Below are 25,010 nucleotides of genomic sequence, written 5' to 3' on the forward strand. Positions count from 1 at the left end.
GTTATGCCTAGTACTAGTACATTTGCTGTTGCATTCATTCACAAGATGCCTATATTGTAAACTACAGGAATTTTTTTTAAAGATGCAAAAAATTGGTACCTTACTAATTTAAAGACAAATATGAGGTTTTTAGTGGGCCACTTGGCAGCTTGCCAAATTATTAGTTTCTCACCCAAGTAGTTGAATGGGGTAAATCAAGCAAGCATAATCCTGCACTTTTGGCTGAATAACATAAATTCATATTTGCACATGCTTGCTTTACAAAAACGTTGCCGCAGATGCACATTTTTTTTTCAAAACAAGTAGTATGTTTTTGATGGATTAAAATACTGCCAAAAATATTTAGTAAAACTTGTTATAAAACATGACAAAGACAGGCAAATGATCATTCATTATATTACTTGTGGTATATAGTGTGTTTTATTTCAAAATGTCTGCATAATCTTTCCAGAGTACTTAGGTAAGACCAGCAACTAGTTTGTAAACAGACACTTACTAATTGCCTGTGTCAAACTTCTTCAGTTATTCCAGTGGCTTGACAAATAATAGTATACTGAAAGAGCTGTATTGTGGTTTGTCTTAGCTTGGTGAGCCTAGTATAATACACTCCTCTGTCATAAAGCCTAATTACATCAGCCCTCAAGTGGTGTAATGACTGCATTATGCTGAAGAATTTTGGTACAGTCTTCAAACACAAAATGGACAGTGTCCATTAGATAATGAGTGTGAAGTTATTGGGATGAGTTAGATACTGAAGTTATGAATCCCAACCAGTATAATAATGGTATCCATCTTAATCTTATCACAGGAGAAACCACATTATAAGACATTAAAGAAAACAAGGAGGTTTTTATTGGATGGCAAGGAGGTCAAGATCACAACAAAGAAGGTGGTCCAGGAAGGAGTTGAAGATCAGGTCAAGAAACAACATCTTGAAAGGTTGGTAGTTTCTATTAGAAGTATGTTCTTGTCTGACCAAGTGTTAATTTGCTATCTCAGATGAGCTTTGAACAGTCATAAATTTATGCTGTTTATAGGCAAGCATAGGCAGCTATTATGAATGTAAAACAACAGAAGCCATGATAAGGCATAGAAATTGTTTGTTTCATTAGCATAGCTGGCTCTAAAGCTATTCTGAATATTTTAATGTCAATTCTGAGAGAAAAATCTTCCAACCAACTGAGATCTTTGATCATATGGATTTGTATTATGAAACAGAAAAGAATGAAATGAATAGAATTAAAAGGGCGTGACCAGATAGACAGTCTCATCCCCCTCTTTATTGTATCAAAAATGAAATTTTAGGCCTGGAATGTTCTGTAGAGATGTTATGAATATCAAAGCTGTTTGTGCAATTGAACTCAAAGCATGGGAATCAGATTATTTTGGTACAGGCCTCAATGTGTGGTACAAAACGCAATATGAAAATAGCTGACCACCCATCTTTAAATCACATAAAATAAAATTAACTTCAATTGATTTTATCATTTCAAATGTTTTTTATAAGTTGATAATGGTTTATGTTATGATGTGTGTAATTGTTTTGAATCACAGGAAAATTGAGATGAGAGAGTTGAGAAGAATACACAAAGGTGAACTGAAAGAAGCCAATAAACTAGCCTCAAAGATCTTGCAGCAAATGGATCAGCTGGAGAGGACACATGACAACGAAAAACAGGTTTGTTACTTGTTTGGTTAGTATTATGACATATAAGTTTCCTGCGAAGTAATGACCATGATGGGATAATCTTCCATTGTGACATGTTATATTTACTATCAAACTATTGGGAAGTGATATTTGTGGCAATGTATTTATTCAAATCCCATAACATATAGGCCTATAGTATCTACTCTGTGCTTGATATGACAGCATGAATAATGGGTTACATTATGGCTATGGTACTCTATTGAGTGCCATATGGCATGGCTATGGCACTCAATTGGCTCAGTAAGCTGAGAAAATTTGGCCAGACATTTTAAAGAAAAAATAGAGAAAATAATAACAATAAGTATGAATTTTGTGGCTCATTGTGCTTATTTTGAGATAATTTACCGAATTGACCCAAGCTGAAAATACTTGTGGGACCACTCCCATGATTATAATATTATTCATGTTTCCCAGTGTTAAGTTAACATAAATTTTAATGTGTGAAATCTTCCGTCAGGGGTCTTTCTCCTGTTTGAAATTTCTGAACTAACATAAATCAATTCCTTTCACAGGCGTTAATCAAGAAATGTGACAATGACGTAGATATGTTGAACAGACAACAGAAACATGAAGTAGAAAAACTTGAGTTGGGTCAGAATGCTGAACTCAAAGGAGCTGTCAAGAAACTCAAAATGGAACAGGTTAGTGTCTCCTTATTATTACAGTAATATAATTTACATCTTGATCTTCATTATCAAGATTTGTTTCGGCCTAAGTTTCATCTCTAAATATAGATCCAGAGGACCATGCTTTGAAATAAGCAGGAGCCAGGGACTATTAAGCTCCTATAGAATCAGGAAAAGCCACTGGTTTCCATGTAAAATCTAGTCGCCACAGACTAATTTATTCCAGGAAATAGCCATTTATTTATTTATATATTTATTATTTTATATATTTTAATGAAATCCTAATCCGATTATTATTGCTGTAACCTTGGTTCATTAAATATCAAAGTCCTGTTCTTGAATTTTATTTCCAAGATTGAGAGTCAAAGTAAGATTGAAAAAATTATTCAAGTCTAAACAAGATTTTTTTTTTCATAAATTCAAATTACGTAATTCTGTAAGACCAAACAGGTAATTTTGATGAAATACAATGCAGAAATTCTAATATTTTAATATACATGTACCAAGTCAACGATTCTGTGACTAAGTTATGTTCTTGATATTATAGTAAAATGCTAGTGATTTTGTTCGTCTTGACTCGCAAATAATTTATGTGATAGTATGTAAAACAAAAACATTTATTGGGTGTTTTATAGGATAAAGATTTGAAGACGTTCAAAGAACGACAGAAGAGAGAGGCAAAAGAGATGAAAACAGTGAAGGCAGCAAACAAAGAAGATTTACGACGAAAGAAGGAAGAATTTGAAGTGAAACAGCAGCAGGTAAAATACAGTACTTATTTTTTCTGTGGAGGGAGAAGAGGGATGCAATATAATTGAATTGATTTGGAGCGACAGTAAGATTGTGGGAAGCCTTTGTAGAACTATTGTAATAGATTACAAATCTTGAAGGTTTGGAAAAAAAGTAACTGGCTTTGGGCCATGACCATGTGAGCAGACTAGGAAAGTAGTATTAATCTCTCCATAGCAGCCTAATATAACTATTGAATAGTATACAAATCATAAATGTTAATGAGTGCAATGGTAAGAATATTTTCATGAGGATAAAGATGGAATGTTCCATTCAAGAGAGTGTCAGCTGAGTTGAATGGAACATTCCATCTTTCACTGAATGAAAATATTCTTAATATTCTTTCCATTGCACAAATGGAAAAAAAATCATTATTTGTTTTATATGGTCCCTAGAATAGATCCTTGTCATTTGACATTTTACCTTGCATGTTTAGACAGGGGAACGAGTAACATTTCTTCTGCATACAGCATGCTAGGGTTAAGTTCCATGAAATAGCAATGGAAACACATTGCAACTTCAGTTCAATATGGTAAATCCAATCCAAAAGTGTCCAAACAAAGTCAACTTGTCAAATTTCAAACATTGAAGATCATAGCAGGCATATGCCTATGTATCATTATCATGGGATGAAGATCATGTAAAGAATTTCCCCATCTTTGCAAACAAATGTTGATCACATGTCATCAGAGTGCAGTGCCTGCTGAAGTCTGATAGATTTGGGCACAATATAGTATGCCTAGACAATGACACGATCAGAAATGTGTAATGATTTGTGACCTGCTACCATAAAATGAGCAAAAAGCTGCAAGTTGGTAGTTTTGAAATGTCCTGGCTGCTGCATTGGTGTTCAAGCCAATAGTATGTCTGTATATCCTTTGTGGATGGGGGCACAGAGGACCATTCACGAAGGACATACTACTGGCTTGTACAGGTACGTACAGGATGTCTTGAAACTACCAACTTATGACTTTACACTCATTTCGTGGTAGCAGGTCACATGATATATGCAATGGCAGAGATATAAATATAAGTTTAAGTAAAATGCATGTATTTTCCAAATTTGTTAGTATATACATTGCTAAAGATTTGTATATTACCTGTTGCATGTCTTCAACTCATATTTATCATGTTTCAATTTTCTTGTTTATTTTTCAGGAAGAAAGAACTTTCCTATCTAAGCAATCTAACAAAATGGAGTCGCAAGTAAACAAAATACTTGAGCAACATAAATTACAGGTGTCAAAATTAGAAAGAAGGTTCTTATTAGACAAGCATCAGAAAATGAGAGGTAAGACTCATTTTAGCATATGTCATGTATTGAACTCATCAATGCTGGGGTGCTCTGATTGTGGAATAAAGTTGGAGATAAAATGAGATGGAATGTTGATGGATCAACTGTTGAGATAATTGATTTGTCATGACCAGATTCAATGGGCTATTTTAGACAAAATTTTACACAAAATGTGTAGATTTCAAATGGAGTCACCCGTTTAGGTAACCCCATTTGAAATTCATGCTCTCTGCATGGAAGTTTAACCCTAACCGAACCAATAGTTTTTTGCTATCGCCTATCGTAAGGGAAAGAACGAACGAAAAAGGAGAGAAGATGAACAAAGAAGTCTCTTGGCACCCCAGGATTCGACCCTTCTACCCCTCGCTTGCCATGCACAAGATCACCGGCCTGTACCCACGGGGGTTTCGCTAGCCCGGCCAGCAATTCCCTGGCTATATATGACAGGCTGGTTGCATCATCACATCACATGGAATCCATGCATGGACAGTGCTTTTCATAGTGAGCTTCAGTGAGTTTCAGTTTGGTTAGGGTTAAAGTCATGTCTTCCATAGGGGTGTATGGATTTCAACTCGTAACACAATTTCTCATCTTATCATTGCAGCTCGTGAATCAGCAATCTGGGAATTGGAAGAGAGACACTTGAAGGAGAAGCACCAAATAGCCAAAGGACAGCTCAAAGATATGTTCTTCTTACAAAGGCATCATTTATTAAGAAGACAAGAAAAGGTAGGTGTGGGCATCTGTGACATTGGTATTAATTGGCAATCGATGTTCAAAAATATGGATACTGTATGGTATGTTGACAGCATTTATGGAACAGTTTGGTTGGAAAAAAAGAGGGTGTTTATTAGAGGGGGATTTAATAACAGAGAATATGGTATATAAAAGTGCATACATGTTTTGTAATTCAGTGTATATTAATGAACAATTGGTTCAGACCATTGATGAGCAACTTTATTGTTAGCAACTTCTTTATATTAATGTTGTTTTAGTTCCTACCATTGTTACAACATAATAAGTAGGTTTATTAGCTTCATATTGGAATAAAAATGACTGGTGACAAGTGATGAAATGAAGAGGTTGCTCCCATTGTTCTCTTTTTCTCTTTCTCATGTTCATGTTCAGTTCATGCCACTAATCGATAACAAATGTTTGTGTTTTGCAACTTGGTAGGAAAGACAACAACTAAAATCAGCACAAGAGAAAGATGAAGAAGATCTGAAGTTAAAACATTCGCAAGAGAAGAAACGGTTGCCTAGGAGACTACGTGGTGACTCCAAGACTCGCGTACAAATGTACAGAAAGAGTATTCACATCAAGAATCAAAAACTGACGGTAGATGAAGAAAAAGACCTCCTGAGAACAGTAAGATATCATTGCTCATATCTATTTAGTCAAACTCAAGGGTACCTGAATAGTAATTGGGCTGAAATGTCAATGTTCATACCACATATTTACCAATTTTTTGTTTGTACCGACAACTGTGTTTAATATGTGGTGTATTGATGTGATTGTGTAGTTGTTCACTCCTGCATTATTATATATTGGATGTCAGAGTCTGCTGTCTCATGGAGAGGTCCATAGTTTTAGTCTAGCTCAAAATGTTTATATCCATTTGAGATGCATTAGGGTCTTGGCCAGAAAGGTGTAGTATGTTTTAGACAAATTTGAATTTGCTGGATTCTTGGGTCAGTAGGCGGTAAAGTGAGACGAAGTGTCAACATAAAGTCCATTGTATTCATTGATTTTCTTCCATTTCATCTCTACACAGTTCCAAGAAAAGGAGAATCATCGTTACAAATCCGACTTGCAGAAGCAGGAAAAGAAGCACCAGAAATCAGAAAATAATTTAGCCCAAAATAATGCCTCAGTTATGCAGGAACTACTATCTATTCATGTAAGTAGACTAGACATATAATCATCTCACTTGCATAAGTGTACAATAAATTGTTTGACAACATCAGGGAATCTTATTTTGTTTTTTGACAAGGGTTTTATTACAGGGTGAGGAACTGATTTCAGGTTGAAGGCAAATGTTTCAGTGCTCAGTTATATATCTACCAATAAAATAATAAGTATGTCAAGTAAGTAGGCAAATTACACCCAAATTTGAAGTTGAGAATATAGAATCCTGTTGTTGCAGTGCATATACAATGTGCTGCTACTTAAACTCTACAGGGACTTAGTATACATTTGTGAGACACATATAAAATGATATATAGTTGCAAACAGCCATCTGGCTTACCAGCTAAGGAATATATTCTGTGGATGACATAAATCGGTAACAATCAAGTAAATTCGAGTGTTGGGCATTTTTTTCTATTGAATATATGCTTGCAAGTTTTTGCAAGAGTAAGGGTCCAGTGCAATGATGATTTTCATGCAGCTGAAAGCAATATGATACAAAGAAGTTAATCCTCTTTGGTCAAATACCTTCACACCAATAGACTGCCAGCATTTTGTTTGATCACATCACCTACTATTATTGTTAAGTTTACCAATGAATAAGTCTTCATCTTGAGCACTTGGTAGCTTGCAATTGGTATATATTTTTTTCAGTTTTCAGAGTACAATGATTTTTGGATATTATAAGGTATTATTAAAGGAATTTATTTAAAAGGTTATGTGTTAAAGACTGCAATGTGTTGTTGTGTTATGTTATTCAGAATGAGAAAAGGAAACAACTGATGGAGCAAGAAACACTGAAATTGAAAGAGAAAGAGGATGACCATGCAATAGAGGTGAAAAGATGGAAGGAAAATCTCAGACCTAGGAAGAAGGTGGGTGGCACAATCTCTCCATTTATGTCTCTCTATTTCGAAGGTTTTTTAAATTCTTCTGACCTTACTCCTGATACGTGGTGGACGATGACCAATTCTATCTTGCCATTACTGACGTTCAAGATATCAACTAGAATGATTTAAAGAAGTACATCAACTGTATGGCAGGATATTTTATGGCATTAATTTTTCATGATTTTAACTGTTCTTAGCAGTTTTGCAGTTTCTTGTAAAGGGTTTTATATTTTTGGTGTGTTAATATGTTTGAGATAGACTGCAGTATAGTTAGTATCTTAACATAACAGAACTATACTGCTTCAAAATAGAAGTACAAACCAAATCTGTGGCATCGAGGGGGGTCGCCGCGATAACGAGCGTGGTGCGCCAAAACGCATACAAATCGTGCAGCAGTTGGCGCCAATAAAGCATTTACGCATACGCATTGCACTGAAATAATTATTCTCATACCTCCAGTTTCTGAGGACTATTTACTTTGTACTTCTGAGTTGACGGACTATACTTCGGATATTTGAATAAAGATGCAACTTGTGTTAGAAAAATGTATTTTATTTCATGTATTACCGCTTAACTTTTTCAAGATGATTCTCTGTAATACTGTAATTTATTGGTCTTGTTTTATCCTGTAGGAATTGGAAGAAAAGTTTGCTCGTGAGCTGTCAGAACAAGAAAGGTTTACAATAAAGGCCCAGAGAGTCAACGTAACTCACGACAAATGGATGGCAGGAACAGTCTGCAGTAAAAAGAAGTAACCTCTTGTTATGTGAAATTATTTCCTAGTCTTTGGATGCAAATACAAAACATTTCGAACCGCTGTTCTGAATGCATGGACTTGTAAAATTGCAGTGAATTTACGCTTATTGTGAGATGGTTTTCATGCGTCAATCAAATCTACCCGGATCCATGTCAGTCATCCCTTTAGTTCTCTACAGTAATGAAGCAAACATGTGCCACTTGTTGTAGGGTATATTGTGAGTTTCAGGTGCCAAAGTGCCTGTTTTTTATCAAGTTCAAATCATGTTCATAATGATTTTAAGTTGCAAAATATCTGTGTAATATGAAAATCTCATCCTTGAAAGAGGCCCATATTTGTGGGCTTGAGCCTTAGGTAACAGTTTATTTGAGTCTACCTCTTCCAGATATTTGTAACAACAAGAACAAGTGTTTTGGAGCAAGGTCATAGCATAAGATATTTGTTATATAACCATGTTAACATTTATTTTGACCCTTGTGGTGTTGTTGATCTCTTAAAATATTGATCACATAAAATCATTGTATATACCCACAACATGTTTCATCTGGGTGAATCGTTTTGCACAGATTTTTATGTGACCTCAGATGTATTTCTGTGTACATAATATTTGTTATTCAGCCAAATTTTGTACAAGCAGCAAAACTAGAAAAAAGGACTTGATAATGTTTATGCAACTTCCTATTTATTTAATTCTGTTGTTTAGTATCCATTTTTGAAAACACATGACAAATTGATTGTACATGTGACATCATGTGATTTATGAATGAAGCAGATTGTTTGATTCCATGACAAGTGATTTATATATTGTGACTATCATGTATTCAATTGTGGGAAGTATCATCATTATCAGTTGTGTACAACTTTTACACTACTTGCCTGTGAATGATGTATGCGAGGTGTGAAAACTGACAGATTGATCTGAGGAAGCAGACAAACAATGCCCCGTGACATTTGTAGAACTAGTGAGGGTTTTCAAGGTGATATGATTCATTGTATGTAGATCATGATACCGTAACGATATGAGTGTCACAGACTGAGTGTCACACGTACCAGTCAATGTGTCACATTTACTGAGCAAAAGAATTAAGGTACCAGTTATGTTCACCCCCTTTATATCCTAAACAAAGACATATATGTCATAATTGGAACCAGCAGACAATAGCTGCATCTTTTAGCTTGAATTTAAGACCTCATTCGTTGAAATCGTTCAAGAAATAAAGACACAACAATCCAAAAAAACCAGGAAGATACAAGTACAAAAGTTGCAGTTTGCTCCTTTGCATGCCCTATTGATTGGACACAAAGGGTTCTTGAACAAGAGAACTACATGTAGTGCCATGCTTCCATTGATTAGCACGTTAAAACTAGCGTTGTGCTTTCATTGATTAGAACACAAAAGTGCAACTTTTAATTTTGTTTTTTTTCCTTTTAGATCACCGTTTCAATTTTCAACCAATTGAATTCCAACAAATAAGGTCTTAAATCGGAGCTATAGAGTACAGGTTTTGGCTGCTTGTTTTAATTTTGACATATTTGTTTTTGTTTAGGATGTACAGGGGTTAACATAACTGGTATCTTAATTTTTTTGCTTGCTGTAATATTGTTTCATTTGAGTTTGCCTTCTGTTGCCTATAGCTTGTCTAAAAACTTGACGGACAATGATATGCTGCATAAAATTATGTTGTCTGTTCAAAGTTTTGTTAAATTATATTATTAGTTGCACGGCCAAGCATTTGATGGTTTCGCATTATTGGTTTTAAATTTGAGGGTAATTAGGTAAAGGTTTAATTTGACCATTTTTACTTTTATAAGCAATGGCAAACACCTTTGTAGACCATGCAACTTTTCCTGTGAGGAAATAGAGTACTGCAAATAAGATGTGCAAACCACTTACTTCAGTAAGAGGAAATGTCCGATTGTATTATTTGTTAAACATATATTTTGTTTATTACTTTCATTTATATTTAATTGTATTTTAGTTAATTGTTCTATATAATTATTCATAGAAGATGACTAGGACTAAAATGTAAAACATTTACAATTACAGGGTCTTTGTAATGCGTATATGTGGTGTACATGTGATATCCATGTGGTGTATATGTGATATCCACGTGGTGTACATGTGATATCCACGTTGTGTACATGTGATATCTATTTGGTGTGTACATGTTATATCCATGTGGTGTACATGTAATATCCATGTGGTGTGTATATGGGATATCCATGTAGAATCCATGCATTTCCTAGGTATTGTGATAGCAACATGAATGAATCAATACACCCATACTGCAATATGTTAATCATGACAATCTCACATGTTCCTTTCTTTACCCCATCTTCCTTCCTTCCTTCCTTCCTTCCTTCCTTCCTTCCTTCCTTCCTTCCTTCCTTCCTTCCTTCCTTCCTTCCTTCCTTCCTTCATGTTTATGTCTTTGTCCTTCTTTGCTGCCTTCCTATCTGCCTTTCAACATAGGACAGACCACACATAGGTGGTTTACTGCCTCGTGTATTTTTGTTATCTAGAGTAGGTAGATTCCTTGTATATGGGATATGAATTATTCATACCAGCCAATTACAAAGAAATATGCAGCTCTAGTAGTAATAGTATAATAATGCTATTTGATTTAATGTTATTTTCTTGTTCTTTCCACTGCTCTGCTTCTGCATCCATCCCATCTTCAGTGGACATAACATCTTCCCACACCTGTCTTGTTCACCTTGTTTTTCAAGCCCCTATCTGTCCATCTTACTCGCCCACTCGTTATCCCCTCTCTTGTGTCCTCTACTCTCTTTTGTGATCGTTTACGTCCCAATTTTAATCTTAGCCATTTTTTTTTCAATTTGTCTCTTCTCCCACATATTACTTGTCAGCTTCACTTCCTCTCTCCATGTTTCCTTCTCTCCTCTCTTTAGTCTCTTTGTCTTATATAATCTATATTTACTTCAGTGTAAGACATTCTAATTAACCAGGGACTGCCTTTTGAGAAGAGTGAGAGCAATCACTCCTCTACAGCTCTTCATAAGTTGCATTTGCAAGAGCGATTTGTAGCTCCTCTTGATGACTAGTTAAATTCTTTATGCTTTAATGGCCACAGGTGCAAACAGCTCTTCTAAAAGCTCTTCTTGAAGAGACCAGAAGAGCATTCTACAGCTCTTTTCTCATTTTCAAAAGGCAGTCCCTGATTAACAGCACCAGATAATTAATAATTTAATACATGTGTGCTTCTCCATACTAAAACTTCATTCATGCATGATATCACAGTATTTAAAGGAATTCTCATTACATTGGTCATTTTTTTCTATCACTCCACCACAAGTATTGAATGTTTTACATGACACATATTACAATACATAACACTTTATAGATTGCTAAAAGTTTGGAAAATGTTTTGTCTCAATATAGTCAATGTGCTATGTAAAATAATGCAAGAATGCCTGTGGGTAGTTTGCTTATGAATACAGAAAGATTACGATTATATAAAGGGACAAAGAGGAAGAAAGTGAGTGAGTGGGTAAATGCGTGGTGGGGGGGTTAGGGGAAGAGAAGCAAAAAGAGAATGAAAGGTACATAAACTGACAAAGAGATTAGAAAGTGAGTGAGTGTGTGTGTGAAGGACAGAAAGAGAGATGCAAATGATACACAGTGGATCTAAAATGTAAAGAATTGCCAATTTGTCAAATCTATATGTCTAATATATAACATAGTTATCTTTGCTATAAAACATTCAGTTGAATTCCTTGACATTTCAGATATCATCAAAGTAAATGTAACAACATATCTTTACTTTTCGTAGCTTGTATTAATTGAAATAATTTTAAACTTGGCTTAATGCGTCATTTGTTTTTAAATGCAGAAAAATGCAATATAGTTATTTTGCTAATAAGGATATTTTTCATAGACTTGAGACTGAAAGCAGACACTCAAGAAAAGATGACATGGTAAATTGTTATACATGACTGTATTACTTCAATATACTTGGTTGGTTACATCCTACTGTTTATTCAGGGATGTAATGGGTATGGGTCTTTTGTACATCAGTAAAAGCTCAAATAATGTGAAGTCATTGACAAGAAAGAACTATTTGACTCTGACTTGGATATATAGGACCGTCATCCACTCTGCATTGTGTGTGATGCTCAGCAACCTGTAGTAGCATTCCCAAGTCACATTGTATGTAGTCTCGCCATCTTATTTAAGTCTTGGATAAAGTTTTATGCAAGCTAAGTCGAGGCAAACTTTCTATGTGCAAAATGCTTTTTGATATTAGTGTATTTGATATATTGGGAAAAGGGACAGATTACGATTGGGAGGAAACTTGGATGATATCTTGAATTACATAATCTATGCAGAAGTATACAGCATTTATTTCTTTACATGTAACACTAGTGTATGTTCTTCTTGTGATGAATGTGACTATATTACATGGCTAGAAGATCATATGATATATTCATGTGGACATAGGTAGATCATAGAGATTTCCACATATAATTCTAAGAGATCAGTTATGTTGCTTATGTGATTTTCGTCATGCCCGTATGAATGCTCACATGTTTTTATGCATATTTCGTCATCCTAATTATGATAATTGCGTATTTATGTTTCGGCTAAGTAGGGTTTCTTTACTAAGTAAACCCTGATTATCATCATGTGCATCTGCAATTCATATCAAGAATGGTGAATATCTGATTAGGCTGATGATATGCATCACCAATCATTTATAACACAAAGTATAAAATATGAGTACAGGTATAAGAGACCCTTTGCAAATTAAGTGTTTGCGTTATCTGCCTGTGTGTTGACCATTCCATGTTATTCCCTTAACAGGGTATAAAGTCCACTGATGTGCAAAGTTGATTGAATAAATGTGTGCTACATCACCAATGGGGTAATATAATATTAAAATATATGATATTGACAACTTGAGCACCTTGTGGGATATATGTGCGAATGGTTTTACTTTGTTTGTATACTGTAATTGATATCTTAATTACTACCAGTATAACTGCTCATATACCCCAGTGGCACCATTTCTTAGAAGAATCCAGAATCGGTTTGTGATATACTTCAGTTAAAGTGAAAGAATGTATCCATAATTATTGTGTGATCCAACTTGAAATGAAGTATGTATGGATAGTTTACTTAACCTGAGATGAAAATACTTAAATTTAGGTACATTCAACTCGGAAGTTAATTGTTGCCTTAAAATGATCAATTTCAATTCAATTCATTGGGTAAATTATCATAAGTTCTCAATACTATTATAAGCACTGTTAATTTAAGACTTGGCTTTCCAAGGTTCAAACTTTATGAGATATATAAATATGGTTAGCCATTGTTAAGTGCCTGCAGTATTTTGCAGCGCTGCAATTTTTAACAAACTGAAAATATTATTGTACAGATGTGTTGATTCTACGTATTATTATTTATTAGATGATTCTAAAATTATTATTATCATAGAAATTTGTTATTTTTAATTTTACATATAGTTGTATTTAAATGTTTATGGGATTTTTTTATCCAGATAACCTCAACCCTCAGGCACAGTTCAGTGACCATCTGCTATTGTACTAATAGTTACCTGGGGCAGAGCAGACTGGCCTTTGTAATGGCCATGGCAAATTGTACTCAAGCAGCCCTTTATCCTGAAATGTGTGAAATTGTTGACCCCAGCGCCGAAAATCGAAACGGGGCAATTTTTTTTTGCGGCAGCCCTGGACCGCAGACCTGCCTTTAGCAGGGTGTGGCCCATGTGGGATTGCCAAATCACCACCGTTGCCAGTCCATGCATGATGGTTCCTGACATTAAGGTAATATTACAGGTTACATATTAGTACAAATTCTGTGTATTGAGGTCATTCCATTCTACCCAGGGTAAAATCATGGATTATCCATGGAAGTCCATGCATGTAATGAATGTTTTGGTGATTTTTGATGATCATGTGGTGTCCATATGATACTAATTGAGTGTCCATGGGATATCCATAGGATTCCCATGTACCATGCATGGCAACTTGGTATCTATGTGATGTACAACATGGATTCCACATGAGAGTATTTACCAGAGAAGTTGTACCACAATTGAGTAGCCTCTATTCAGATCAATTACCCATGTACCACAAACTGCATAAAGAAATTTGTGTAAATAGAGACAGTAGACATATTTCTTCATGAATATTTTCAATATGAATGACAGAATTCTGCATAAGCATAGGCACTGGTAATTTAACCCTAGTTCACATTCAAGTCCATTGACCATGTAGCTGAGCTGGTCAGGGCAAGACTGGCTCAGAGAAAGAATGGCTGTGGTTTCCAGGGAGGGGAGGGATCTCTGACTGTTCAGTGGTATACAGGTATTTTGGGGTGCATTCGAGCAATTTTGGTGTGTGTCCAAATGACAGCAATTGTGCACATTTAGGCAGTGTTTCTCATAAGCTTTCTGTGAAAAATATTTGCATTGATGGGTCATAAATGTTACTGGTAATATATATAATAGGTATAAAGATAAAGAAAGTCAGCATTCCAAAGTCCAGTGGGCACATCCTGCACAATGAAAGGAACTCCTCTGAACTGTATAGAGGGTACACATGTCCTTGTTGTATGTTCAATTAAAATGGAAATCTAGCAAAGTTAATTATAATTATATTTCTGTGCAGAGTAATAAGAGACTCATGGACAGTGTAAGACAACCACAGAGCCCTATTATAAACGTTTTATTAAGCTCCATGAAGACAACCAATTGATGTGGAACAGCTTCTCTGGTAAATGCAATATTTCTAATATAGTGTACTGTAATCATTATTGCTGATGTCGACACATTAAATAAAATAACATTAAACTAAATTGGTATGTTTATTCAAGCGTGTGTTAAAAGACATTCTGTGCCAAGGTTTAATGTTAATTTTGAATAAAAAACAGAAATTATACAGAAGTTGTAAATGTAGTGAATTGTTTTTACTTCTGTGTTCTGTCTAGGAGTGAAATGATAGCCTTACCCCCCTCCCAATTTTTCTCATTAAAACTGAGATTTTGGTATCGAAGTAAAGCTGCTATTTTCCCATTACCCCAATAAAATTTAACACCCAAGATATGTTGTTTAGTGGTGTGAACAAAAACATGGTAGAAAGTGGTGATCATGTACTATCCTATGGGGCATAAATTTGAAAAAGGTTTTTGCTTTTCATCAAAGCCAATGGAGCAATGTAACTTAAAAAATTTGGAAACAGATGTATTCAACCTAAATAGCAGGTCCTCCTAATATGTGGCAGGTAAATTTACCTCCAATAAGGTTGCCATGGGTGATAAATATGGCAACCTTATTGGAGGTAAATTAGTTCGAAGGATGCCTTCAATGCTCTTGAAACTAATTAACTTAATTTGACCCCCTTAACGTAAACAAAACAAAATTTGATGTTTTATTGGGGTGCGGACAACCCTATTCTTCACATCGCACAAAACTTTTTCCTGAAATAATGTTGACCATAAAAGTTTTAGCCTTACAAATTCGTCACACTACCTAATTTAATAGATGCAGCTTCTATCATGTGTTGTTTGGAAAAGAGATTTCAAAGGCTATAGTGTGGCGAATTGATGTAAAGTATAGGGTGGTGTGAGGAGTACATATCATTTCGACAGCACAACCATTTATTGGGAAATGGTCATTTAACTTTGATTCAAATGTGTTTCAGACACACTGTCATGATCCTCTGGCCATAAGGATTCAGAAAAAGAACAGTGCGACCTATATATAACATACGGTTATGGAATTACGGGCAAAAGAGTATCATTGTAACATCACAGGTAAAATTTTGGGTCCGCTGAGGCAAAAATTAAAATTTAATCTGATTTTGTTGAAAACTGGTCTCAAATTTATCTTGTTGCAAGAAATCAGAAAAAGAATAGTTTGAACTATCTTTTAGGTTTGAACTATCTACAAACTCCACCAATGTCCAAATTAAGTAACCAGTCAACATTCAGCTACCAACTGTTGATGACAGAGAACGGTTTCTCCAACATATACTAAACAAAAAAGTGAGTGTTGAAGACTTGTTTTGAACTTTTATATGTTTACTACCAACACATATGAAAGCATTCATTCCCCAACTTGAAGGTATATAACAATTTTCAAGGTCAAAGGAACTCAGTAGAACTCAATACGACTCAACAGGTATTGACCTATTTTGCTGTTACCAAGGTAACAAAGATCCTAGATAGTGCAAACTTTTCTTTTTCTGATTTATAATGGCAAGATCAAAATTTTGAGACATTTGCAACAATACCTGATCAACTTACATATTAGCCCCCATAGGACCAAACACCTATGACTTCACAATTTCTCTATTTGCCCATAACCGTATATCATAGATAGGTCAAACTATACTTTCTCCAAATCCTTATGACCATTTGTGTTGTTCTACGAACATATTTTATGACACATGCATCAGCCAGTGTAAACACATGATAACAATTCCACAAGTTTGTGTTGCTTTATTCTCAATAGGAGTACTTAATTAGTACAATATCCAATACAAACACATCTTATGTTTCTATCAACAATTTAAGAATAAAACTAGTTAAAATTATTAATGCTTTTGAATTTACAGATTTACAAATACCCATAACCAAAAAATATTATCATTATTAAGATATTAAATACTATTTTCATGAGCGATATTAAATACTATTATATAACTCATACAAAATTCTTGTCATATGATTGGTCAATTACTATTGATTATTTTTAGCATCAGGTGAAACAACACTATTGCATTCACTTTAAAGTGCATTTTCTATATTCCTCTGCATGCATTGATCCCAGAGTGTTGAATGCGTTGCATTCAGCTATCTATCATCAGGAGGAATGACACGAATGCACTGCTACTAAACGCACATATAGTGTTAACTTAGAGTATGGTGGGGACTCTACAATTAAAGGTATTAAGCATTGCTGAAATAAACATATTTTACATATAGGATTATGTGTTTGCTGAACTGGTGAATTATGAAAATAAGTAGAAGAAATTGAATCTACATTATGAGTTATATATAACAATTATTGAATGTTTTTATTTGTACAATGGAACAAATATTTTCATTGGTGAAATTAATATGAATGAATTGTTCCATTCAACTTGGCAAAACCTCATTGAATGGAACAGCCCATATTTCACCTCATTAAAATATTCTCATAAACATTCAATATTTGTATACTTAACTCACACTATTGCATTTATTATAATACTTTATAATAAGTCCAATTTGAAAACTTTGGCACTAAAAGAAGAACTTGATCGATGTACATAGAAAGTTGTGCAAATGTTGTTCCTAGTCACATCTAACCATGAATTAGTGTGTTCATTTTGATTCAAAACCTCAAAACCATGAGAATTATAAGAACTATAATCAAACAGTAAATTTAAACTATAAAAGGATAAAATCATGTAGAATATAAAATTTTATAAATGAAATGAGAGAGAATGTCAATCCACGATGTATAAAATGACATTCAACATTCATCAGGCATGGATATAAATGGTTGATAACTATAAATACAGTCTATTTGGCTTCCTATATCATCTGCGTTTATTAGATGCACTGCATGTGATCAAAGGCTGTGCATCTGTAGGTGCATAATTGCACCCTACATATATGGCGTCTTTGATTGTCTGCGTTTATTAGATGCACTGCATGTGATCAAAGGCTGTGCATCTGTAGGTGCATAATTGCACCCTACATATATGGCGTCTTTGATTGTCCGTGTATCATACGCAGATGCTACTGGCTTGAGGAGGGCAAATAGACAATAGAAACTAATAGTATATCCTCTCTGCTTTTGATGCCCACTTTAGCATTTTAAGCATACAGTGTATTTAAGCTTCATTGTTAACAATTTCATTTAAAGGAATCATACCATAGTTTGCCAATGTATTTTTATTTTGTGAATGCAAAAAATATATTTTGTTGTCATTACGCATTATTGTTCTAAGTGTTCTTATTCTTTGCAATGACAACATTTTCTCCCTGATTCTGATATGAAATTGAATTACTCAGGATTACTCAGAAAAAAAAAAAAAATCAAATAGATTAATACAACATCAAATATGCTAAGGGAATGTCAGAAAACAAGCAAAGTATTTACTATTATTACTTTTACATAACCATCAAACTAACCCAGAATGAACACCAAATAGACCTACTTTAAGATCTAAAAATTTACATTTCAAATAGAGTATAAATATTAGGTATAACAAGAGGTACATAGACATTACAAACTTTGGGACCACACTAATTCCACATGTCATAATCAGACTTCCAAATCCTTTTATTCCATAAATTACTAATGACCAGCATTTTGCACCTAATTTGATCTCCTTGTGATGTTTGCAAAATGAAATAACATTGTAAAGGTCAAATTTCCAATATTTTAACATCGCATGTAAAACTTTCGGTTTAAAAATGTGGCACATATCCACATAAAAAACTGCTTTGGAATTCAGCTGTACATGAATGTCATTAACATGTATCATACTGTCCTAAGACAACTAAAACATTGGCAAGTAATATTTGTACATTCGATTACACCAGGAGGACATGTTTTCCTTGTATTGCAAGGTAAAGGCCTAATGAGTATAAGTCCCAAGATAAATTAGTTGTGTAGACATGTTCCAGATCCCAAATCTACACTATATGGTTTCTTGTGTTTTCATTTTGTGCCATTTCACCATACCTTAGTTAATACCATACTAATCATGCACTACACTTGAAATCTGTTCAGTACTTTATCCTCAGGATATAGAATGTAAAATATATGAAATGATTATAAAATTCTACTTGGAGTGCAAGTTACAAAATTCTAATTGGAGTGTGAGATAAAACATAGTATACACTAGAGATAGGAAGTTAAATTGTGAGAGATTGCAAAGAGATAATGCAATGAAATACCACTTTATTGAAGGCGGATTCTTCAATATACTTTTAGAGAGTGTAGTTTTAAAAACACATCCTGATATGGAGCAGTGTTTTGATTTTGTTTGTTTGAAATGTCCCAGGCCATATCAAACAATTTTAGCTTTCCACCTTGGAGATTTATCTACAGGTCTTATGTTCAGAACTTCAGTCCCTTTACTCTTTGCTTTCAAGGAAGTGCATAGAAGTTAGCCCATGAATTTCAAAAATATTAACCAAGCCAAAACCTGTTTAATCTTTGAAAATAAACTTTAAAAGATTGTCTCACTTTCCAGTGGTGCGCCAGAATTGTAAGCCATTTGAAGGGTAAAACAAAACATTACCACTAAATGGTTTACATCGCTGGAGCGGACTACATACACAGACACCATATACAGACACCTACACAAAAAAACATCTACATGTATTATTTACCGATTATACAATATAACTTTCCTTTAAAAGATTACAAAATAATATACACTAAGTACATTTTTCTCTTAGAAATGCAGCAGACTTCCATTCAAAAGTTTGTACCAGATTATCACCAGTTTATAACAGTTGTACCTGATTATCACCAGTTAATAGTAGAACAACTCTTTTGAAAGCCATCGTCTCTAAGACTTGATATATCATTAGTCAAGGGGCAGCCTACTCTCATATTCTGTAGGCATGGGGCAGTCTACATGATGAACTCCTAATAGTTTGTTCTGAAGAAGTCAGAGCTAATTACACTTGACAGTTTCATAATGTGAACCCATTGAAACCCTTAACCTTAATGAAAGAACCAAACCTGAACTAAAACTCTTCTCTGAAAAACAAATGAACAATGTAGCTTGTTAAGAATATGTACTCATAATTATGAGTTTCCCACAAAGACCTGATTTTTGTTTTTGCACATAGTTTACAGTTTTCAATTAGCACACAATTAATTTAAGTAACATCTTGAGTTTGTTCAAAGTACTAAATATTGCAACTTGTACAATATCTTTGTGATTTCCACAAGCTGTGAATTCCTGAATTACTGTAATTCATCTCTCTATCTCTGTATAACCTGTAACATACCTTGCATGATTTTCCAAGTACAGGTACATGGCCAAAAACGACTCTGCACTGCAAACAATGTTACTCTCTACAGTCAATCTAATACAACATGACAGTTCTGAGTTGGGATTCATCAATGTGTGGAAATCACAGCAATATCATTAAATACATGAAATTCTAGTCATCATAATGACAGTGAGTGATCTCAATTGGAACTCACATCTGTTAATTTCATTTCCTGTGCTGCAAATAACTACTGTTGTGCCCATCACGCCTGGAGGATAGGAGCCACCATTCATATACCGTATTGTCTGTAATAAACGCTCCCCCTCTAATAAGCGCCCCTCAATTTTTCTGTGAAAACTTGACAAAAATGCAAACATTTCCATGCTATGTCATGTGAGTGCGCTTAAACTTGCATCAGTCATGCCGGTCTTGTCAGTGACGATCGCTAAATTGCATGGACAAAGCCTATTATGATTCAAACTTCCATCCATTTCATTGCCTAATTATGGTAGAATTTCACCAGGTTCTTGCTTAATGATGCACTTACGGGTCTAATTTTGTTGTATTTACCACAAAAATATCATTTTCCACTCAATTTCTGTGAGCGCCGCCATGGTAGTAGTATTAGTATAGTTGTAAATCCCTCCTTTCTACAGGAACAGTACCATCGGGAAATTTAACCTGATTTTAAAGTTTTTTTCACTGACAATTCACCTTCAATAAACACCCCCCCCTTTTAGAAAAATGCAATATCCCAGGGCATTTGTTACAGACAATTCGGTAATTGGTTTGAAGTTGGTCATATTTATACAAAAAAAATGATGCATATTCAAGACTGTACAAAACTGCATGCCTGTTATTTTGAATGTCTTTCATAGTTTATGTAACATGTTACTGAGTACATATATATAATGCATAGTGTGTTCATCACAGGGTCAATCATTTGCTATACACATATTATATATATACATGTTCAAAGGTCAATATATACATCCATTTGATTAGACACTTATTGATGCTGTGAAGAACAAAGCACTTTTAATCTGTTATGCAGTACCTACATGTCAGTTTATCATTAATACACATTGCAACTTTTTTGCACATTTTGTTGTGACCAGTAACACTTAGTGCATTCCTCATATTTTCCCACTTTGTCATCAGTGCAGTCAACTTCAAATGAAGATGGTATTCATGCAAGCAGCTTGAGTTTAACATTGGTAATTCCACAATGTACTTGATTGTTTTGTTCTTACTATTATAGTAAAATTGTTCTAGTCGTGCTAACTGATAAATGCTTTAATACAATATCACTTGATGTCACTTACACATAATACAGAAACAATAAATCTGGCCAATGCAACCACAGTAAAATGAAGCCACACTGATGCTGGCATATCAAATGTTCAGATACTTGTTAATTGTTGTCTATTATTGTCTTTGCACATATAATTGAAAACACATGTTATCTTATCTAGATGGGATGGTATTTCAGAAAAACAATATCATAGAAAGTAAACATACAGTATACATAACAAAGTACTTTCACATTCTGTCTTTTAGATTACTAAAGGTTTTTATTCTTAAAAAGGTAGTTTGGGTGAACAGAACCAAAGCAAACTGTGAGCAGTTTAAAATTTAACTTGTTAACTTGAACAAGTTATGCAATATAATTTAGCACCATAAACACCATCTTGTATACAAAATATGTTTTGGCAGTGCACTTTGGTACAATATAAAGTTAAAGTTCTTTGTTACCTATCACACTGTCTACCAGAAAACTTTACCACTTGTCAATGTGTGCTCTGTTTATTGCATAAAGAACCGAGCCACACCAGGGTCAAGCAATACTATGCGGCTTGTTTAGCAAATAATAACTATATTGGCAAAAACTGCTGTTTTCTGATAATCCGTGTAACAATTCTACTTCAAAGGTAGTGAGTTTTAGGAAGATCATAAAGCACCAAAATGTTTAACAGATCAAATGTGATCCATCATTAAAAATAAACCATTTCTCATAATCTAAATTGGTTGGTGACTGATAATACAGAGGCAGTTTACAAGTCAAGCATGGAACTTGTGTTTGATCTGAAATTCATTATTTACTTCTTAAAGGGCATTTTGTGATCCATAGCCTCATTCCTCACTTTTCGCAAAAAAGTAGAGTTTTTATACCACCGGAAACCCTATGCCTACAGCTGTATATATTGCTTATGTGCAAAAAAATTTTTGCAGATTCATCCACTTGGTAAAAATTATCATCAAATTTGTATTTGTTAACAGAACAAAATTACACCAAGTGGCGTATGTAGCAGTGTAATACCCATAATCATGTATAACTCGCAAACGCAAAATCGGAATCAACTGACATTTCAGGAAGAAGTTTTTTTCGTGGATATGTCATAAAAAATGTCATAAAAGTTGATGCTAGAATCATAACATACTCCTTTAAAACAATAAAAAGCTTGGGAATGATTCAGAATTGAATTGCCAAAATGCTATACTAAAAAACTGTTTCTATACTAAGAACAAGTTTAATTATTGCTAGGTGATATCATGAAGGCAACACTTCTTGAAAGTGATTTAAAGAATCCGCAAATAAGTTCATCAGGATTGTCAATGAAATATTAAGTTCAGAATTCTATATGACCAAGTCCTAAAACATATATGACCAAGTCCTAAAACCAACAGCGCCACCAACGTCAGCTCCAGCAGGTAGCAGCCGTCGAGGTGCAGGGATTGGTCATTCAATTTGAGAAAGTGCTAAGTGTTAGCACGAAACTGTCATTGATCGAGGTATGTAACATCAAAATTGGATTTGCTTTAAGAATTCTGAACTTAATGATTTAAAGAATAATTATTATTATTTCAGTACAAAATTTAAACATAATAAAAAATACCTCTTTTATGCAGCTCATGCACAATCAACTTCATTGATCAATATTGGGGACCCAAGATGCAGGATTGGATACAAAATAATAATTCTCTTCAAAATTATTGAAGAGATCTAATTTAGTTTGGTTTTATTGAGGGTTGGACAATAAAATCACTTATTGATGTTCGTGTGTACAGTGCACAATGGCAGATTTTGTATCCACTCTTGTATCTAGGGTCTTAAATGTTGATCAATCAAATTGATCATGTATAGGCCGCATTACACAAACAATAAGTCAAAAGAGCAAAATAAGCAATATTAGCATGAAATGGAAGGGCTGTCACAATACAACACACAACAACCGTAAAGGTTCGCCTAATGGCGTACATGGGCTCTTTTGCCTTGGGGTGAATTTCATGTACAAATAGAGAGCTCCCTCCTCTGAAAATCCCAACAAGAATTAAGGGTATGTGCCCTTATTTGCTGGTGGAATTTTTATGGAAGGGCACTTTTAGTTTGTGTCTAAAATTACAGTTATGTCAAGGGAGCCCATAGTACCATTAGGTGAATGTTTATGGTATACAGTTGATATAGTTACTTTTCCAAATCAAAAAATATGCCACTAAAAAAATTGTTTTGCCAGATAAAACACAGCTCAATCCTTATCATTTAACTGAAATTACATATCATTCCATCAACTTTTTAAAAATAATTTAAAAACAAATTCCCATGCCTTTGCATATACTATATAGATCAACCAGGCCCTAGAAATCTCGTACATGAAACAGCACACGTGGGAATTATGTTGGGATCATGAGGAAAATGTAAGGCCACCATGTAGGTATCACATACCACATAGCTCAAGGAAGTACACCTAATACGTATACATATTCTAATCATCATCATCATGGACATGTGTTATTTCCAGTGGTGCTGACGGTTGTACCTGTACGGATGAAGGGAGTGTCATATGAAGGCTCTTCTTCTGTGCCTCGCTAGGTGACTCAAAAACATCTGCGCTGTTTGATGAATTACCAGGTCTCTTCCGTCGTAGAGCTGGTGACATCATAGTGTCTGCCATTGTGTCTTCTTCTTGGAATGTGTCTTGATGATCAACAGTGAACTCATGAGGCATCTGTGAAAAGAGTAAGAAGATAATTATCATTAGCATTTGAATCCATTATCACTTTTAATTTTCCTTTTATTTTGTTCCCTTTCATGCCTTTAATTGGACACTTTCTAAAGTGTTTTTTTTCCATAAAGACTTAAAATGGCATAAACATATCAAATCAATGTCGGATTCAGACTCCACATCGCAGCGTGATGCGATGCTTTTAAAACTGAAACGAGCTTGGCGATGAAAATTCTCATCGCGCAGTGGAAATTTTGTCTGCGATAAGAATTGAATTTTGTTCCACTTTTTCGCATCGCACTGCGACCTCAATGTTTCTAAGTCAGGGCACTCAAATGATCTGCCAATCAAGGTTATCAAAGAATTTGCATTTCAGATTGCCATCCCTCTCTCCAAAATCTTTAAAAACAAACCTGTTCTAAAGATCCCAACACCTAATGACCTGTGACCTTATTGCCTTGACTACAATTCTTGGGCCTTGTGTTTAAATCTTTCCTAGCAAAGTGGCTAAGAAAAGACTGCGCCTGTGTTAGATCCACAGCAGAATGGCAATGTGAAGGGGATTTCCTAAGCCAACTATTTAGTAGATATGCTTGATGGTATTTGAAGGCATCTTGGCTTTTTTTAATTATCACTATTGTTATTTACTGATTGAATGATAAATGACTCACTGAGGCAAGGGTGGTGACCACTCTCTGGTCCCTTACGGCAAGCCTTTGGTTCACCTTCCCTATGTTATATCTGCCCTTCATATTGTTGTGGTTTTCTCCTACTGGTGTATCCCAGATACTTACAAACCATCCCTTCATATTATACTCATTCTACAGGACTGTGTTATTGAATTTTTTGCAGTGCAGAAATGTTTTTGCCATTGCTACTCCTGCTTTAATAATCATGAAGCACTTCAAGGTCTTTTTTAATATGGTTTCTAGTAACTTGGTATTTGCGAGTAAGCAAAAATCACAACATGACATTTCTTTTTTGATCTATTGTAGGCAAAGTTCATAGAAATCAAAAGACGATGTATACGATGTCAGATAAC

At 34.5% G+C, this 25,010-nt stretch overlaps 2 protein-coding genes across 5 annotated transcripts in view; one reads left to right on the top strand and one right to left on the bottom strand.

Moving 5' to 3' along the window:
• LOC140148914 (serine/threonine-protein kinase 10-like) overlaps positions 1-11,487 on the top strand; it is a 46,909-nt gene extending 35,422 nt beyond the window's left edge. The window contains 10 exon segments of the mRNA XM_072171014.1: positions 809-939; positions 1,555-1,678; positions 2,221-2,349; positions 2,970-3,095; positions 4,282-4,414; positions 5,022-5,146; positions 5,594-5,785; positions 6,192-6,317; positions 7,087-7,200; positions 7,848-11,487. Coding sequence (XP_072027115.1) covers positions 809-939; positions 1,555-1,678; positions 2,221-2,349; positions 2,970-3,095; positions 4,282-4,414; positions 5,022-5,146; positions 5,594-5,785; positions 6,192-6,317; positions 7,087-7,200; positions 7,848-7,970 — 1,323 coding nt within the window. The 3' untranslated portion in view covers positions 7,971-11,487.
• A 4,935-nt stretch (positions 11,488-16,422) lies between these two features.
• The window catches only part of LOC140148915 (cytosolic purine 5'-nucleotidase-like), a 44,792-nt gene continuing 36,204 nt past the window's right edge, over positions 16,423-25,010 (bottom strand). For all 4 annotated transcript variants that reach the window (XM_072171019.1, XM_072171015.1, XM_072171017.1 and 1 more), the window contains one exon: positions 16,423-23,971. In XM_072171019.1, the coding sequence (XP_072027120.1) occupies positions 23,729-23,971 (243 nt within the window). In that variant the 3' untranslated portion in view covers positions 16,423-23,728. The remainder of the gene's footprint in view (positions 23,972-25,010) is intronic.

The sequence above is a fragment of the Amphiura filiformis genome, chromosome 3 (genome assembly GCF_039555335.1).
Source record: "Amphiura filiformis chromosome 3, Afil_fr2py, whole genome shotgun sequence".
Classification (NCBI taxonomy): Eukaryota; Metazoa; Echinodermata; class Ophiuroidea; order Amphilepidida; family Amphiuridae; genus Amphiura; species Amphiura filiformis.